Below are 19678 nucleotides of genomic sequence, written 5' to 3'. Positions count from 1 at the left end.
TATATAAAAAGAAAAAGGGTGGCTAAAGTAAATGTTGGTCCCTTAGAGGATGAGACCGGGAAATTAATGGTGGGAAACATGGAGATGGCAAAAACACTGAACAATTATTTTGTATCAGTCTTTACAGTAGAGGACACTAAGAATATCCCAACACTGGACAAACAGGGGGCTCGAGGGGGGGAGGAACTAAATACAATTAAAATCACTAAGGAAGTGGTACTTGGTAAAATAATGGGACTCAAGGCGGATAAATCCCCTGGACCTGATGGCTTGCATCCCAGGGTCTTGAGGGAAGTAGCGGTAGGGATTGTGGATGCATTGGTAATAATTTTCCAAAACTCACTGGACTCAGCAAAGGTCCCGGCAGATTGGAAAACTGCTAATGTAACACCATTATTTAAAAAGGGTAGTAGGCAGAAGGCTGGAAACTATAGACCTGTTAGCCTAACATCTGTGGTTGGTAAAATGTTAGAGTCCATTATTAAGGAGACAGTAACGGGACATTTGGATAAACACAATTTAATAGGGCAAACTCAGCATGGTTTCATGAAGGGGAAGTCATGTTTAACAAATTTGCTTGAGTTTTTTGAGGAAGTAACATACAGGGTGGATAAAGGGGAACCAGTGGACGTAGTGTATTTAGACTTCCAAAAGGCATTTGACAAGGTGCCACACAAAAGATTATTGCTCAAGATAAAAAATCACGGGATTGGGGGTAATATTCTGGCATGGGTGGAGGATTGGCTATCTAACAGAAGGCAGAGAGTTGGGATAAATGGTTCGTTCTCAGATTGGCAACCAGTAACTAGTGGTGTTCCGCAGGGGTCAGTGCTGGGTCCCCAACTCTTTACAATCTATATTAACGATTTGGAGGAGGGGACCGAGTGTAACATATCAAAGTTTGCAGATGATACAAAGATGGGACGGAAAGTAGTGAGTGAGGAGGACATAAAAAACCTGCAAAGGGACATAGACAGGCTAAGTAAGTGGGCAGAGATTTGGCAGATGGAATACAATACTGGAAAGTGTGAAGTTATGCACTTTGGCAGGAAAAATCATAGAGCAAGTTATTATCTTAATGGCAAGAAACTGGAAAGTACTGTAGTACAAAGGGATCTGGGGGTCCTGGTGCACGAAACTCAAAAAGTTAGTATGCAGGTGCAGCAAGTGATCAAGAAGGCCAATGGAATGTTGGCTTTTATTGCTAGGGGGTTGGAATATAAAAACAGGGAGGTATTGCTGCAGTTGTACAAGGTATTGGTGAGGCCGCACCTGGAATACTGCATACAGTTTTGGTGTCCATACTTAAGAAAAGACATACTTGCTCTCGAGTCAGTACAAAGAAGGTTCACTCGGTTAATCCCGGGGATGAGGGGGTGGTCATATGAGGAGAGGTTGAGTAGATTGGGACTCTACTCATTGGAGTTCAGAAGAATGAGAGGCGATCTTATTGAAACATATAAGATTGTGAAGGGGCTTGATCGGGTGGATGCGGTGAGGATGTTCCCAATGATGGGTGAAACTAGAACTAGGGGGCATAATCTTAAAATAAGGGGCTGCTCATTCAAAACTGAGATGAGGAGAAACTTCTTCACTCAGAGGGTGGTAGGTTTGTGGAATTTGCTGCCCCAGAAAGCTGTGGAAGCTACATCATTAAATAAATTTAAAACAGAAATAGATAGTTTCCTAGAAGTAAAGGGAATAAAGGGTTACGGGGAGCGGGCAGGAAATTGGACATGAGTCTGGGTTCGGAATGGTCATGGCCCTGTGGGTAGTGGAGCGGGCCCAGGGGCCGTGTAGCCTTGTTCTGCTCCTACTGTGTTCTAATTCTGTTAGATTTCAGGAGATGGTTTTATTCCTGTTCCTGGCTGGGGTGGAGATCGCCTTTACAGAAGGTAAGTACTGTAGAAAATATAGGGACAGAGTGATCTCCTGGAAGAATTTCGATCGCCTAGATGGGTCGGAGAGGAATTTCCCAGATTTTTTTCTCCCAAATTGGCCATTGGGTCTTTATCTGGTTTTTCGCCTCTCCCGGGAGATCACATGGGTTCGGGTGGATGCAGAGTGATAGAAGATTTGAGGTTAGGATCAGATCAGCCATGATCTTATTGAATGGTGGAGCAGGCTCGAGGGGCCGATTGGCCTACTCCTGCTCCTATTTCTTATGTTCTTATGTTTATCATGTTACGTTTAGGTATGCAGTAGGCCTCAAACTGTTCCATTATTTTATCTAGCTTCATTTTGTCTCCATCAACAGCAAATATGAAATTATTATATACCTCCAGCGCTTCATCACCCATGACATGCAACAGTGATGATTTCCTTTTATTACTTTTCTTGTCAGCTCCGATTGCCGCTAAATACAACTCTAAACGTTGTTTGAACCTTCTCCAATTTTCAGCCACATTACCTGACAACTGAAGAGTCGCCAGTGGGAGTAAACCTTCCATTTTTCACTTTGTTAGCTATTCTCTAATGGTAAGCAACGATGTTCTCTTCTGGCTTGCTAATATGTGGAGAGCTGATTGCTTACTTACCACAACTCCTTTCACTGTCCCATCGAGTTGCTAACTTCAGATTTTTTTCTCTTTCAGCCACTTCTGCCATCATGTTTTGATTTCTTTGTGGGTTCAATAACGACTCATTTATTGAAAGAGAATGAGTTTTAATCTAAAGTCTATTCAACTCTTTAACAGCCTTTACAGAACACTATGCTGTGATGCATCTAGAATGAAACAAAGTAAAACTCTGCCTTGATTCTTGGTCACATGACCTCTGCTGGTCAGGCATAAGTAATCAATACTTGTAATTATGCTATTAAGGCATCATACTCAAACAGGCAAATAACATCACTGTGCTGATATCATTACAGCACGTGCGAGAGAAAAAAAACCACTTTATTCTTTGCATGTTGAGGAGACTCAGTCACAAGTCTGTCAATTCAAGCCCACTACAGACTCAAGCATAATGTAAGCAGACATTTCAGCAGTGCCAAACAAGCTATATTTAGTCTAAACCTACTAATATTTTTCTAATTGCACATGGTCGCATCATTCAGGTCTCTGCTGGAGATTCTAGTTCAAATGCAACTTGGTCTTTGTGCCTTTAGGACAGTGTGCTCTAGGCTCACTTCATTTACTCCAGCTCTTGTGGAACCCATTGAATAATCCTATGACACTGAAGTCTGTGGAGCAGGTGTTCAAGCATTGTCCAAGGGCCACTTGGAAACCTGGAAGTCAGGGGGTGGGGCACACAGCACTGTTCATTTGCTTAGATCTTAGGGTTTAGAATTCATCCACTGCTGAGGTAGCGCCAAGAACAGCACCTATTCATAAACATGACAAGCTAACAGATATGAACGACCAAATCACCTGGGCTTCAAAGACCAGAATTCCAGTGGTCAGGGCCTTAGTTTTGAACAGCTGCTTCAGAATAAGGAGTACAGGATGCAAACTAAAATATTCAATCTCATTGCTACTAGTCAACAATTTGCAAGGATAATCCTTGAATAAATATTTGGGACACATTTAACCATTTTCTTCATCCCTGCAATGTCCTTCATAAGCCCAGTGGCACTGCATTAATAGGAACATTTTCCCATTGGTTTGGACTGACTTAACCAAGGTCCTAGAGCTGAAGCATGTTGATCAGACATACTACTCACTCCATGTAAAATGTGGATGTTAATTGAAAAGCATCTTCAGTCAAGACACAACAAGTAAAGGTGCAGCCATTTACTGGACCCCAAAAAACCCTTACCTAGGCAAGAGAGTGTTACATTTGCAGAATGAATTGGATAGCTTCTGAATTCAATCACATTGCACAAGATTACAATCTAGTCAGTCATTCTGGTCAGCTCCCCAAATAGCAATGTATTGAGAGTTACCAAAGAGCCTGAAATGCAAGGGCTACCCAAGGCCTGCAAGATGCAAAGGAAAGTTTGGCAAATGCAAAACCTAAAGATTTACTCCATAATCTACAAACCATGGTTTGTGAAAATCAGTACTAAACAAGAAAAAGGAAACTGAAGACAATAATAAAGTTACTGCACCAATTAGGTCATAGCTAGACCCCAGAAAACAAAAACAATCAGCAGCTCAATTTTTGGGAATGTTCAGCAAGTAATTTTTACTGAATGCACAGTCACTTTAGTAATGAGAACAGATGTGATGGTCTGTGATGAAACAGTCACCATAGGAATGGAGGTCTGGGGTTTACTTACAGCAGACTGCAAGTAGGCATAAGCTAATCCAATATCCTATAGCTGCTTTATAGGGTTTCTGTACTGGAGTCAGATGGGCTGAATTAGATTTGCACTACACTGGTTCATTTTACATGCAATTATTTATTACAATAATGACAAAATTGCATATAGAGCCATTAGTCAGAATCTTCATATTAAGGCAGACCAGTTGCAATTGCAAGACACTTGTTCACTGCATTTAGTGTAAACTAGTCACATGTTTACAAACTACAAAAATCCATTAGATACAAATGAAGTTGCCTCAAAACCCTAAACAGTTAGCCCACTAAATAAAGCCAGCCAAGATTAAGGCAACATGACTGCAAATACATTCAGTATAATGTACTTTACAGTTTGGAATAAAGTGCTAGAGATAAACAACTATGCCAGCGAGGCTTTCAATTCAAGCATCCAGCCTAGCAAGGAAAAGACCACAATCTATTGAGACTTGTCAATTCCAGTGGGTTTCATTTCTACTGGCTCCTGGCCTTCTGTCAGCTGTGGGATAAAGGGTCCCACCAGCCAGTTAAGGGGAGTGTTGTGAAGCACATAATCCATCACCCCAGCCATTACCTCACGGATCTTCAGCAGTTGCTCTTTACTCAGTGCCAGGAACGGCACAGACAGATCCTGGAAGGAGTTGGCTGATGAAAGAGAGCGGTTGATCTCTTCTGCTAGTTTACAGATATGCTGCACTTGATCTTCAATATTCTGAGGCAGACCATGAACATTCGAAGCCAGGGTTCGGCAGATGGTTTGGAGCCGATCAGAGCAATTCTGAATCATGGCCAGTGTTTTGGATTCAATTTGCTAGAATTTAAAAAAAGGTTAAGTTTCAATCTGTACCCAATGTTGCTCCAGCAAGTTTTATATTTATCCTGGTATTACTTGCCTATTGGAAGGCAATAAAACAGTCAACAATTGCTTGCAAACCGCATGGCATTTTCCAAGGTCGGAGGGGGAGGTGAAAGAGGGGGCAGAGTGCCTGGCCATTGACAAGTTAGTGAATATCAAGAAGAATGGATCCAAGAACATTGAAGTGTGCCCTACCACCATTAAATGCTTGTGCCAACCAAATAGTTTCTCACTAATCCAAACTGGTGCAAGTTTAAACAGATATCTGTTTGCTTTTTGATCTAAAGAGGGAAATCCTGAAGTGTAGTTAGTTGCTGTCACAAAAGGAGGCAGCACAAATGAAGTTGTTGGGTAGGTGAGAAACTTCTCTTGGATCAAGGCCATTGCATGTTTTATGTTCATCTTTAACTAGCTCAGACAATATTGGTTTAATGCCTCTTCAGGATTGCAACACTGATACTACACCAAATTATCCAAGTTATGTTGAAGTCTCACGAGTGGGGCTACTAACAGCCAAGCTGACAGTTATGCTTTTAAAGTGGTACCATACATTGTATTTGAACTGAACTAGGTGGATATGGTACATGCATATGGGTAATGTAATATATTAAATGCAGACAGTTGGAGCTATTGAACACAAGATACCATGTGTTGGTGCAGTGCAAGTCACCTGCTGAAATAGCAGTGCTGATCTAGTTACTGCAGGTAGAAATGGCCTAGGTGGCATTTATCAAAAATCCTTCACAAGGAGGGTGAAGAGACAGTGGTTGCCTCATTTAGCATCTCAATTGCTGGACATCATGAACTTCCAGGGGAGAAGAGGATGGGAAAAGACAAATTATGCATCAGACTGCCTCTACATTAGCAATTGCTCAAGTTCTTACTTCAGGTTTCTCAGACAGCTCCTCTTTCACTTGGCCATCTGGCTGCTGCTTTCTCCAGTCAAGCAGAATCAGATTCAAAGTTGCTCGAACATCCTGTAGCTTGAAATGTGCTGATTCTGCTCCTTTCTTGGCCATTTCAATCTAGAAGTACATGATTCACATTTAGTCAGGATAGTCATGCATTCTAGTAATCAAGGTTAAAGGGTGAATTTGTATATTCAGAGGAAAAGCCAACCAGGATGGGGTGAAGAGTGAACTTAGCTACTATGCAAAAGGAGCAGACACTTTTTTTTTGGGGGGGGGGGGGGGGGGGGGCAGTGGTGTAGAGGAATAAATTCAACTTGAACAAGATCTCCAGTAGGACAATCTTTCAGGCATGTTGAAGCTACACAGTGTACAAGTCAGACTTATCTAGGGCATAATGTTAGATTGTAGTCTCCAATCTTTATCCTTGAAGGTGAAAGGAAACAGGAATCAGTTGATTAGTGATGTTGAACTTTATGCAAAATTGGCAGTGCAAGAGCACAGCTAATATGGCATCCACATACAGACTGCACAAGACAGTTTTTTCCTTACCAGATCTACAAGGTTGTGGAGATGAGAGAGGGTCTCCTGACCATTCTGCTTGGCTTGCTGTATCTTGGCTATGGAACACTGGTATGCACGATTACGAACCTTTGAGGACAAAGAGCCCAAGCGTACATAATAACTCTGCTCTTGTACTGTCGCAGTGTCAGAACCTTCAGAAGTAGCCACTTTTGCTGAAAGAAAATCAGAATCTTTAGGCTAGATATCATGAGGCAGCACTTTGATACTGCAATATATGAACCATGTACAATCAAGACAATAATGGACTCTATCCACCCATTTCATCTGGGAAAGATCTGTATAAAATACTGCCTAATCTCCCAAGTCAATCAAGCAACAACCAATAATATGAAGCCACGTCTACATTTCCAATATTCAGCCTTGGCCAGCCATCCTCCACAGATATCAAGACCATCCATGCTCAAAGCACCCTCTGCCACCACAATCCCAGCAGCACAGGACTTCCTCCGTTCCCTTGGAATATTTGGTCATCGCCATCTATATTTATCCCTATAAACACCCAGTTCACTTTCCAACCACACATGTATACAATTCATTTTCTGTTTGAGTCAGATTGCCAACATCCACAGCATTGATTTTGCTTATATCTACATCCGCTATGTCTTTCAGCATTCTAAAGACTTATTGTGCCTCAGTCTTTTGTTCCACAGTGAATGAAACTTGCATGAATCTGCTCATAACAGGGGCCCAAATATGGGAATCAGCCTCATCACATCATGGTGTGTGATAGAAGGTAATCATGAGGACTTGCTGAGAATGGTTGTATGACTTGACTGCTGAGCTACCCCAGGCTAGACAGAGCATTGTATAGTTAGCAGATTGAAAAGGACCCTGCCCTGGGAGTGTATGCTAGGCTGAAGTAGCAGAGCCTGGTCTCCAATCATCTTGTATCCCCCTTGCCATTGGACCAAGACCTTGCTCTGTCAAGCCCATGTGGTAGCTGGTGTGCAATGGCCACCCCACATTAAGAACTCCCACACAGGCATCATCACTCTTTAAAATGAAGTTCAGGACCTGGAACATCAGGACCGTCCAGGACAACACCAACAGCGACAGACCGGAATGCCATACTGCTATAGAGACTAGGTCCCGCATTGGACTCAAGTCACCAGAGAACTTAGCGTGGAAGCAAGTCATCCTCAGTTCAGAGGGACTGCCTAAGAGGAGAAGACACCTGCAAGAATATTCCTTCCTCCCCCCTCCCAAGGAGATACAGTTGCAAGTTCATTGTCTTCTTTGGCAGTCCCTCAGAACCGAGGATGACTTGCTTCCACATTAAAATGAGTTCACAGGTGACTGAGGAGTCCAATGCAGGACCTACAGTCTGTCACAGGTGGGGCAGACGGTGGGTGGGGTGCTTGGGTTGACGTGTGCTCCTTGCACTTTGCTTCCGCTTACTCCTGGCAAAGAGACTCGAGGTGTTCGGCACCTTCCCAGATGCTTCTCCTCCACTTTGTGCGGTCTTGGGCCAGGGATTCCCAGGTGTCGGTGGGGATGTTACACTTTTTCCAAGGAGGCTTTGAGGGTGACCCTGAAGCGTTTCCTCTGCCCACCTGGGGCTCTCGCTGTGCCAATAGAAAAGGCAACAGGAGAACGCAAGCTGGGTTGGTCACAGATTAGCTATACCCTAAGTAAGATTTCATTTTTGGAAAAACTCAAGCAGCATTTATTACTTAATAGCAGAAGATAGACACTATACCCAACCTGGCATATTCAATATGGGCTCATTGAAGCAGATTGAAATGCAACACAGTCAAGGGCATTCAGTCTTTATAACTAGCAGTGACATGTAGTAAAGGTTTCAGGTTTGTAGTTACCTAGCTCTTCCTTGGTCATGGGAAGATAGTGATCAACCAGCTCCTCAGATTTGGAGAGAGAAATATCCAGACCAGTAGCCACCAGCTGACCCACAGCACTGGCACCTTCAACCACAACTGCTTTAGTTCTTTCCAGGTTGCTTTGTACTGCAGTTGTCGTCATGTCTACAACCCCCATCATTGATTCTTTTACATCAGTCACGGTTGATGTCACTAGTGCCTTTGTTTCAGCAAGGACCTGTAATATGGAATAGCAGGTCAAAAATTACAGGCCAGCAAGTATGAAGTTATTCCATTGTAAATAAAAAAGTTTAATTCTAACTGATCAAGTGAGCATTTGAATAGAGGCTTCAGCTATCAGTGACTTAATCATGGAGACAATTTTCACCCAATATCTAAAGATGGTCACAGGATCAAAGTCCAGGACTTAAATAATCTAGGTTAATTGTTTAGAGGGGATGTCCTCTGGTTGAAGTGTTAATCAGAGGCCATTTGCCTGTTCAAGTGCACAATTCACAAGTACTATAGAACCAGGAGAGCTCACTGGATTCCCTCAATTACAGAAACATTAGTTATTTAAGAAAAAAAAAAAGTGAAGGGGATAGGACCAAACAGATAGCTGACAAATCAGCACAGAAGATCAATTAAGGATACTAAAAGTAGTGTTTTTCTTTTATTTGTTATGGGATCAGGGTGTTGCTGGCTATGCCAGCATTTATTGCCTACTCCTAGTTGCCCTCGAGGTGGTGGTAGTGACCCACCTTGAACTGCTGCAGTACATGTGGTGACGGTACTCCCAGTGCTGTTAGGCAGGGAGTTCCAGGATTTTGACCCAGCAATGAAGGATTGGCAATATACTTCTAAGTCAGGATGGTGTGTGGCTTGGAGGTGGTGTTCCTATGCACCTGCTGCCCTTGTAGGTGGAAGAGGTAGTGGGTTTGGGAGATGCTGCCAAAGAAGCCTTGGCAAGTTGCTGCAGTGCATCTTGTAGATGGTACACTGCAGCCATGGTACGCTAGTGGTGGAGGGAGTGAATGTTTAAGGTGGTGGATCAGGTGCCAATGAAGCAGGCTGCTTTGTCTTGGATGGTGTCAAGCTGCGAGTGTTCTGGGAGATGCACTCATCCAGGCAAGTAAGGGGTATTCCATTACACTCCTTACTTGTACCTTGTAGATGGTGGAAAGGTTCTGGGGAGTCAGGAGGCAAGTCACTCACTAGATAATACCTAGCCTCTAACCTGCTCTCGTTGCCATAGTATGTGTGGCTAGTCCAGTTAAGCTTCTGGTCAATGGTGACAGCCATGATGTTGATAGTGGGGGATTTGGCAATGGTAATGCCATTGAATGTCAAGGGGAGGTGGTTAGACTTTTGCATGTTAGGAGAGAGTCATTGCCTGGCAGTTGTGGTGTGAATGTTACTTGCCACTAATCAGCCCAAGCCTGAATGTCATACAGGTCTTGTTGCATGTGGGCATGCACTGCTTCATCAGAGTTGTGAATGGTGCTGAACATTGTTTGCTGATGACTGCACATTCTCATTTCTGACCTTATGTTGGAGGGAAGATTAATTGATGAAGCTGCTGAAGATGGTTGGGCCTAGGACACTGCCTTGCGTAACTCCTGCAGGGATGTCTTGGGGCTGCGATGATTGACCTTCAACCACCACAACCAGCTTCCTTTGTGCTAGGCATGACTCCAGCCAGTGGAGCATTTCTCCTCTCCCCCAATCCCATTGACTTCAGTTTTACTAGGGCTCCTTGATGCCAGACTGTCAAATGCTGCCTTGATGTCAAGGGCAGTCACTCACCTCACTTCTGGAATTCAGCTCCTTTGTCAATGTTTGGACCAAGGCTGTAATGAGGTCGGGAGCAGAGTGGTCTTGGCAGATCCCAAACTGGGCATTAGTGAGCAGGTTATTGTTAAGTGCCGCTTGATAGAGAACCCTCCATCACTTTGCCGATTGAGTAGACTGATGGGGCAGCAATTGGCCGGGTTGGATTTGTCCTGCTTTTTGTGGACAGGACATCTGGGCAGTTTTCCACATTGTCAGACAGATGCCAGTGTTGCAGCTGTACTGGATCAGCTTGGCCAGAGACACAGCTAGTTCTGGAGCAGTCTTCAGTATGATAGCTGGGATGTTGTTGGGGCCTATAGCCTTTGCTGTATCCAGTGCACTCAACCATTTCTTGATATCACATGGAGTGAATTGAATTTGCTGAAGACTGGCTTCTGTGATGGTGGGGACCTCAGGAGTAGGCCGATATGGATCATCCACTCAGCACTTCTGGCTGAAGTTGGTTGCAAATGCTTCAGCCTTGTCCTTTGCATACATGTGCTGGGCTCCACCATCATTGAGGATATTCTTGGAGCCTCCTCCTCCCCCCAGTTAGTTGTTTAATGGTCCACCACCATACATGACTGGATGTGGCAGGACTGCAGTGCTTTGATCTGATCTGTTGATTGTGGAAATTGCTTAGCCCCATCTATAGCATGCTGCTTCTGCATTTTAAGCATGCATGTAGTCCTGTGTTGCAGCTTCCCAGGTTGGCACCTCTTAGGTACACCTGGTGCTGTTCCTGGCATGCCCTTCTACACTCGTTGAACTAGGGTTGGTCCCCTGGCTTGGTGGGGATGGTAGAGTGAGTTATATGCTGGGCCATGAGGTTACAGATTGTGGTGGAATAGCTGCTGCTGATGGCCCACCGTGCCTCAGATGCCCAGTTTTGAGCTGTTATATCTGTTCTGAATCTATCTCATTTAGCACAGTGGTAGTGCTGCACAACATGAAGGGTGTTAAGTGTGAAGATGGGACGTCACTCCACAATGACTGCAGTGGTCACTGCTGCCAATGCCATCATGGACAGATGCATCTGCTACAGGTAGGTTTCCCCTCGTGTTGGTTCACTCACCACTTGATCACAGGCCCAGACTGGCAGTTATGTCCTTTAGGACTCAGCCAGCTCTGGTGCTACGGAGCCACTTTTGGTGATGGACATTGAAGTCCCCCACCCAGAGTACATTCTGTGCCCTTGCTACTCTGGATTCTCTATTAAGCTACAAGTTTCCAGAAGAGCAAATAGCATTTTCTCCTTTGATGTTATAAACCAACTATACAACACTAACCTGGTCTGTAGGCTGATGCAGGATAGGAAGCTTCTCCTCCAGCTTGTCCAAGCCTTTGCAGGCATACTCATTGGCTGCTGCAACTGAACATAGAACATGGTCAAAAAAAAATCCAGGACACAGTGGCTGCAGTTCTGTCATTTGCCTGTAAAGAGAATTGCCATATACTGGCAGCAGAAGTAATGTCATTGCACTGCTCCAGGAAGGACAATGCAAATGTATTCATGATGCCAGTTAGCATGAATTAAAAATATAAAATGCTCTCAATTTCATATTAGGATGAACGTTTGACTAGAGCGGTCTCAATGCATGTGTGGTTAGCCACCTTTCACATCTATAGACAAGCCTTGCACATTACTAAATAACTAAAAATGCTGGAAAAACAGCAGGCCAGGCAACATCCGGAAAGAGAAATTAGAGTTGACGTTTCAGGTCAAAACCCTTCATCAAGACTAAAGAGGCACAGGGCATGAAATAGATTAAGAGGCCAGGCTGGGAGAGAACAAGAGATGAGACATTAAGAGGTATTCAAAACGAGACGTGATAGGACTAGTGGAGACAAAAGACAGCTCTAGATTAGATGTGAAATGCGCTGGCAGAATGGGAGACAGCTGCCATGTGGGAGAGAAAAAGGGAAAAACCAAAACAAAAGGCGTGGATAAAAAGTAAAAATGTTTAAGGGCTGAGGTTATGATCTGAAATTGTTGAACTCGATAGAGTCCGGAAGGCTGTGAATTGCCTAATCAGAACATGAGGTGCTGTTCCTAGAGTTTCCGTTGAGCTGCCGTGGAACAATGCAAGAGACCAAGGACGGCGAGGTCAGAGTGGGAATGGGGCAGTGAATTAAAATAAGCGACCAGAAGCTTGGGGTCACCCTTACAGACTGAACGGAGGTGTTCTGCAAAGCGGTCACCCAGTCTGCATTTGGTCCCCCCAATGTAGAGGAGACCGCATCGTGAGCAGCAAATACAATATACTAAATTGCAGTAGTACAAGTAAAATCACTTTCACCTGGAAGGGGTGTTTGGGGCCCTGTACAGTGGGAAGGGAGAGGAGGGGAAAAAAAAAAAAAAAAAAAGGTATAAGGGCAGGTGTTACATCTCCTGCACTTGCACAGGAAGGTGCCAGGCGAAGGGGAAGGGGTGCTGGGGGAGATAGAGGAGTGAACTAGGGTGTCTTGGAGGGAGCAGTCCCTATGGAATGCTGAAAGGGGAGGGGGAAGATGCGTTTGGTGGTGGGATCACTTGGTGGTGGAAAATGATCCATTGAATGTGGAGGCTAGTGGGGTGAAAGGTGAGGACAAGGGGAACCCTATCGTGGTTCAGGGGGAAGGGGGAAGGGAAGGAGGGAGAAGGAGTGAGCGCAGAAGTGCAGGAGATAGAACGGACACGGTTGAGGGCCGTGTCAACCACGGTCGAGGGCCGTGTCAACCACGGTCAAGGGGAATCCTTGGTTGAGGAAAAAAGGAAGACATGTCGGAAGCACTGGTGTGGAAGGTGGCATCGGAGCAGATGCAGAGACGGAGACACGGGGAGAATGGAATAGAGTCCTTACAGGAGGCAGGGTGGGAGGAAGTGTAGCCCAGGTAGCTGTGGGCTTGTAGTGAATATTGGTCAATAATCTATCCCCAGAGATGGAGACAGAAGTCAAGGAAGGAAGAGTCAGAGATGGACCATGTGAAGGAAGGGTGGAAATTGAAGGCAAAGTGAATGAAATTGTCTAGTTCAGGGCGAGAGCAGGAAACGGCACCGATAGTCAATGTCTCGGAAAGTGGTGAGGGAGGGGACCAGCTATTGTACTTGCACATTACTAGCTACTTCAATCTGCCACTAAAGTAATACAGACAGTTTAGTTGGTTAAACACCAACGAAGTCAGCTCCTCTACTCAAGCAAGCTGCTGTAAGCAGTGAAGTGTACCAAGTGTATAAATCCTTCCTAATAAAATATTTATAAAAATTGACAAGCATGAAAAGACCAGCAACCACACTCATGGCTAGAGCATCATGAGTAGACAGATCTGGATTTAGCACAAGTAATTAAAGCTGTCCAGGAGCTTGGAGTTGGGTACATCTCATCCAATAGCCTGGGAGAAGCAACAACAACTGCATTTATTTGAACTGGACCTCAGCTACAAAGAGCCAAAATTATGCATAGCTGTGACTGCTCAGATTCAAGTGAAGTGTAGATTTACTTCATTTCAATTTACTCCCAGCCAAGGAGCACTGTATACCACACTTTCTGTATTGTCCAGTATGGTTATTGATGGCATGCCTAGTGTTTATAAAAACCCTCATGACTCATCTTACTTTGAGGCTCCAGCTTGTCCATAATTGGTTTGGCACCACTGGCAGCTACAGCTGAAATAGTTTTCACTCCCTGCTCTGCCAGATCACAGACAGTCTTCACAGCAGGGTAGCTCTCCTTGGTGCTAGTGTATGCAGCAGATACCTGGTCACAGGCAGAGCTCACAAGCGGCAGGCTCGTCACCCTATCAACCACATTCTGAAACAGAAGTCAAATCATTGCCTAGGCATTGGTATATTGAGAGAATAGCATCTGCTTACATTAAAGTACCTATTCTACAATTATTCCATGGTCCAACTTATGAATGTCAGTTATCACTATCTACATATAGTTAGCATCAAAAGTATATCCTCAAAACTAGTAACTATGGGCAGGACATGAAATCAAGATGCTTTCAGGAAACCAGAAAACAGCTTGCCAGTCACAAACCAAGGACCAGCACCATTTTCAGTTCAGGGTGTAGACAGTCAAAACATGTAGGTCTCTGCTTCAACTAGTTTAACTAACTGGCTTCCAGTAACCAAGAGTCCAGCCCACTAAACAAGCTCTGATGTCACACTGATAACAGTGACAGTGTTAACTAGCTAGCCACAAAGCTGTAATTTGTTATTTTTAGAAGCAAGTCCTTAAAGCCAGAGGAGCAGGTAATCATTTAGTTGCCATCAGGAAATTTGTAGAGCTAGAGCATTCTGGTCTCTGCACTCATGGAGCCAAGCCATGATACCCAACCAGGATTCAAGGTTGTAATTAGTAGCAGTCTTGCCATAGCTAGCAGAGGAGACAGCCAGTCATCTCAACTTGGGAAAGGCAAGGCCAACAATCACTGGATTAAGTAATTGGGCATTAATTATTGGAACAGCATAGTATAGCAGTTTTACCACTATGCTTATACCTAGCAGAGACCAAGTAGTTACTTAGAAAAAGGGGTCACCAAGTTAATGTTTGCCCTTTTTTTAATCAGGGTACATAGATTTACAAGTTGGAAAATTAAGCAAACAGTACACCCAAACAGTTATCAAATTTCCTCCACACAAGTTGTACCTGTTGGCTCCCATTTTCTTTGTCTTCTACAGTTTTTGGAACATTTTCTGCTGTTGATGCCATGATGAGCCACAAAACACTGTTTAGAGAGATGAAAATATTTCTTCCAAGTTTTCTAGGACACCAATCCTCTAAAATTACTACAGAAACTTCAACAGTTTAGAACCACAAAGATCCTCAAAAGGAGGCAAGAACACTGCATATGCAAACTGCCTGTACACAGACTTGAAAAAGTTAAGCTAACACAACAGATCTACCATTTACTTAGCTTCTGCACAGACCTAGGACCAAAACATATCCTAAGAAGAACTTTGCAAGCATTGTAATAGTAGAAGTTTAACAAGATTTAATTTCTTTCACAATTTCAAAACAAAACTATTTACAGCCCACCAATTCCTTACTTCCTGTGAGCTTGGCCTGCTTGCCTGTTAGGTGCCATGTGCAATGCATTTATACACCTGATGTCATCAGCTGAGGGGCCACTTGTTGTTAAACTAACCAATAGCAATTCACAAAATGAAACAACCTGACATCATACACTAATTGTAGCAAACCTCAAAGGCAGGGTTTTATCACTTGTCAATCACACACAGGCCATTCCAATAAAAAGCAAGACAAATAAATTGCATGCGAGGGGGGAAATCAATGGATTTTTAAGAGGCAGTTTAAGCAAGTGAAGTATTAAAGAGGAAATGGGTTATTAAAAATGTGAGGTGGAGATCCCTTTATGTAAGTAAGAATACTGTTCAGTGTGGTACAGAGCCATACAGTCTAGGAAGGTCCCAGGTTCAATGCCTGGTCTGTGCTGTTAGCTGATCTCAGCTAGGCTGCTACAATGGGCGCCTCTGCCAATGGGCTTAGGAGGGAGAAAAAAGATGATCCACGACCCCCACTCCTGATTCCTGGCCAGTGATCACTAGATAGTCTGCACATAGTGTCAGGGAGGATATGATAAATGACAACTCCTTCCCTAACAGCACTGTGGGGGCACTTTCACCACATGGACTGCAGCGATTCAAGAAAGTGGTTCACCACCACCTTCTCAAGGGCAGCTAGGTATGGGCAATAAATGCTGGCCTTGTCAGCGACGTCCACATCCCATAAATGAATATAAAAAAACAACCTGCACTTATTTTCTTCATTAATGTAGAAAAGCATCCCAAGTGTTTCACAGAGCCATAAGGAAAACAACGACACTGAGCTAAAGAAGGAGAACTTAGGAGAGGTGACCAAAAGCTTGGTGAAAAAGGTGGATTTTAAGATGAAGTAAAATACTGCCGATGCTGGGAATCCGAAATAAAAACAGAAAATGCTGGAAAGCAGGTCGGGCAGCATCGGTGGAGAGAGAAACAGAGTTAACGTTTCAGGCCGATCTCCTTTCATCAGAATTGGAAGAAGTTAGAGATTTAACAGTTTATAAGCAAGTACAGAGCCTGGGAAAAGGGAGTTAGGGTGGAGTTAAGCAGGGTTTTAAAGGAGGAGAGGGAAGTAGAGAGGAGGAAGGGATCGATGAGAGATTGCCAAAGCCTAGAGCCTAGGTAACTGACGGCACGGCCATCGTAAATGGGTGATTGAAAGAGGGGCAATGTATCAGAGGCAAGAGTGGGAGGATTGGAGAGTACTGGGAGGAGAGGCTTCAAGGGTGGAGAAGTTTCAGAGATAAGGAGGAACAAGGCCATGGGATGATTGTAACACAAGGATAAGAATTTTCAATTCATAGCATTGAAGAATTGGGAGTCAATGTACTTCAGCAAAAACAATGGTGATGGCCAGTAGGATTGGTGCATGAAAGTGTATAGAGTTTTGGATAAGCTGAAGTTTATGGAGGGTGGAGGGTGGAGTACTAGAATAGTCAAACCTGGAGTTGAGAAAGGCATAGATGAGAGTTTCAGTGGCAGATGGGTTAAAGCAGGGGCAGTGGTGGTCTTTGTGATTGAGAGGATATGGGGCCGGAAGCTCGGTGTGGAGTTGAGTAGGGGTCCAAGGTTGTGAACAAGCTGATTTAGCCTGAGACAGTGGCCAGGAAGGGGGATGGAGTTGGTGGCAAGAGTTTGTGATGGGCCTGAAGACAATGGTGCCAGTCTTCCCAATGTTTAGCTAGGGGGAATTGTGGCTCATCTAAGTCTGGGTGCTGGACAAGCAGTGTGACAGCACAGTGTTAGTAGAGAGGTCACGAGAGAAGCTGGAGAGCTAGAGCTGGGCGTCATCTGTGTACACGTGGAAGCTGACCCCATGCCTGAGGAGGGCCTTGTCGTAGAATGACATCCTTCGCAGGCTGAACTCCGTGGCCCTCTGTAATAATCTGCGAATATTCACTGTCTAGGTTCCCACACGAAGAGTGAGCAGCTGACTGTGGTGTGAAACTTTACCCCATCAAGAATCACTGCTTCCAGTTTAAAAAATAATATGGGACACACTGTCAGAACAGTTGTTGTTTTCTACATTACTACCCAAAATATTTTACAACTGTGCATACTTTTAAATGTTTGTCTACCTTAACGGAGATCTTAACAGAGTTCAGTCTGAATCGACTCAAAAACAGTCATTTCCATCTATGCATTGTCCACTGGGGGAAAAAATGTTGACTGCAATCCAGGACAAAAATTACCTGTTTGAGACATGGGATAATTGGGAAATGTTTGGCCTATTCCTAAAATTCTGAGTCAGTTGGAAATTCAATAAAGGGCCTGCTATTTAATGCTGTAAATGTGTCTTTTTCAATTTTTAAAGACAGCCAACAGGAGTTTAGGTCAAAAGAGAAATGAATCTTACTTGAAAGGCTCTACTCTTCAAGTACATCATTGGACCAGAGTTGTTTCTGCTACCTGCATTATTGTTATGCTTGGCCATCTCAGAATGCACACAGCTTAGCTGAACCTTGGGGTCTACACTCCCGCTGGTGGCAAATTCCTTACATGCACAGTGCACTACATAACTGTGTACGGATGGAGCTATTTGTTTACTGCCCTGACGACATATAGGATAAAATTAGCAGATCTTTCTTTGTATTTCTCACAGTGAGCAAGTGGGGCGTACATCCCCACTGAAAGAAAATGGAAAAAGGTTTGTAAGAGATCGCCCCAGAGGTGAAGTCATTGTTTTTTTTATTGATTCCTGGAAAATAAACAGTATTTCCCTTATCCACTGCAGGTAGATAAATACATTTATTTTAATTCATTCACGGGATGTGGACATTGCCAGTGAGGCCAGCATTTATTGCCCATCCTTAATGGCCCTCTAGAAGGTGGTGGTGAGCTGCCTTCTTGAATACAATTGAGTGGCTTGCTAGAGGCATTTCAGAGGGCAGTTAAGAGTCAACCACATTGCTGTGGGTCTGGAGTCACATATAGGCCAGACTGGCAGATGTACTTCCCTGAAGGACATTAGTGAACTAGATGGGTTTTTATGACAATCCTGGTAGATTCATGGCCATCATTACAGATACTAGCTTTTTATTCCAGATGTATTAATTAATGAGTTGAAATTCCCCAGCTGCTGTAATGGGATTTGAACTCATAGTATTAATCCAGTAACATTACCACTGTGCTACCGTATCCTTTGTTCCTCTGTATGTATGCTTATTATTGCCCATTCTGTTTACTGCATTCTTTAATCATGAAGGCCAATAATTTTATAACTCTTAAGAAAAAAATAACACATTTTCAACTTTTCTTCTTTATTAAATACCTCTGCAATAGTATTTAGTGTTACCAAAACAAGTTTCAACATACATTTAAATTCAGGACTTTAATTTAATATCTCTCGCCAAACTTAAAAATGGGTAAAATCCTTCAAGAATATGCTGTTTATATTCACAATACAGGGAATGGTAACATAGTGGTTATGTTCCTGGACTAGTAATCCAGAGACATGAGTTCAAATCCCACCAGTGGCAGCTGGGGAATTTAAATTCAGTTAATTAAATAAATCTGGAATAAAAAGCTAGTATCAGTAATGGTGACCATGAAACTATCGGATTGTCGTAAAAACCCACCTGGTTCACTAATGTCCTTTAGGGAAAGAAATCTGCTGTCCTTACCTGGTCTGGCCTATATGTGACTCTAGACCCACAGTAATGTGGTTGACTCTTAATCTGCCCTCTGAAATGGCCTAGCAAGCCACTCAGTTCTACAAAACTGCTACAAGAAACAATAATAAAGAACAGCACAAGGACTGCAGTGGTTCAAGAAGGCGGCTCACCACCAACTTCTCAATGGCAATTAGGGATGGGCAATAAATGCTGGCCTTGCCAGCGATGCCCACATCCCATGAACGAATAAAAAAATGTGTTCATCTCAACATAAGTAACAGATGCAGCTGCTGAAACCACTTTAATAAAAGTATGAACTTGCATTTATATTACTACTTTCGCATCCTCGGTACATTACAACATGCTTCACAGCCCATGAAGTACTTTTGAAATGTAGCCACTATTGTAATGTAGGCAAACACAGCAACCAATTGGTGCACAACTGTGGAGAAACTAAAAAGGCATCCAAAAGGATTTTCAGAAATATTTGGAGTGATTTAATAGGTTCGGCCTTTCTTGTATTGGTTTAGACTTTGTTGGCTGTTCATAGTTTGTTATTTTTGTATGCCCTCTGTAGTTCCTAATTGGAAGTCTTTCTATCTGTTTCCTTACTCTTGGCTTGCCTGTTCCATTTCTGTTCAGTTATGATTTGTTGCTGTTTTATGAAATTTGAAATTTGAGCCAACTGACTACAAGTGTGACACAAAAGTTTGCACATAAAACGGTAAAATGCCCACAGTGTGATGAACCCAGGCTCATGCAATACAAAATGT

The 19678-nt window shown here is 43.5% G+C and overlaps 1 protein-coding gene across 2 annotated transcripts; it reads right to left on the bottom strand.

Moving 5' to 3' along the window:
- Positions 1-2852: 2852 nt before the first annotated feature.
- LOC147108298 (perilipin-3-like) lies at positions 2853-15295 on the bottom strand. Of its 2 annotated transcripts, none has more exons than XM_086004881.1 (8): positions 15277-15295; positions 14876-14954; positions 13837-14032; positions 11531-11613; positions 8409-8646; positions 6559-6743; positions 5983-6123; positions 2853-5053 (listed from the first exon to the last, which is right to left on the bottom strand). In XM_086004881.1, the coding sequence occupies exons 2-8, from the start codon at positions 14936-14938 to the stop codon at positions 4682-4684; spliced, it is 1278 nt and encodes a 425-aa protein (XP_085861007.1). In that variant the 5' UTR covers positions 14939-14954; positions 15277-15295; the 3' UTR covers positions 2853-4681. The 2 variants fall into 2 exon arrangements, with proteins under 2 accessions (XP_085861007.1, XP_085861008.1); XM_086004882.1 differs by having other exon boundaries at positions 15266-15284.
- Positions 15296-19678: the final 4383 nt, after the last annotated feature.

This window comes from Somniosus microcephalus, chromosome 13 (genome assembly GCF_052327205.1).
Source record: "Somniosus microcephalus isolate GS21.2 chromosome 13, FLI_Smic_1.0, whole genome shotgun sequence".
NCBI lineage: Eukaryota > Metazoa > Chordata > Chondrichthyes > Squaliformes > Somniosidae > Somniosus > Somniosus microcephalus.
This window is presented reverse-complemented; position numbering and strand designations above follow the sequence as displayed.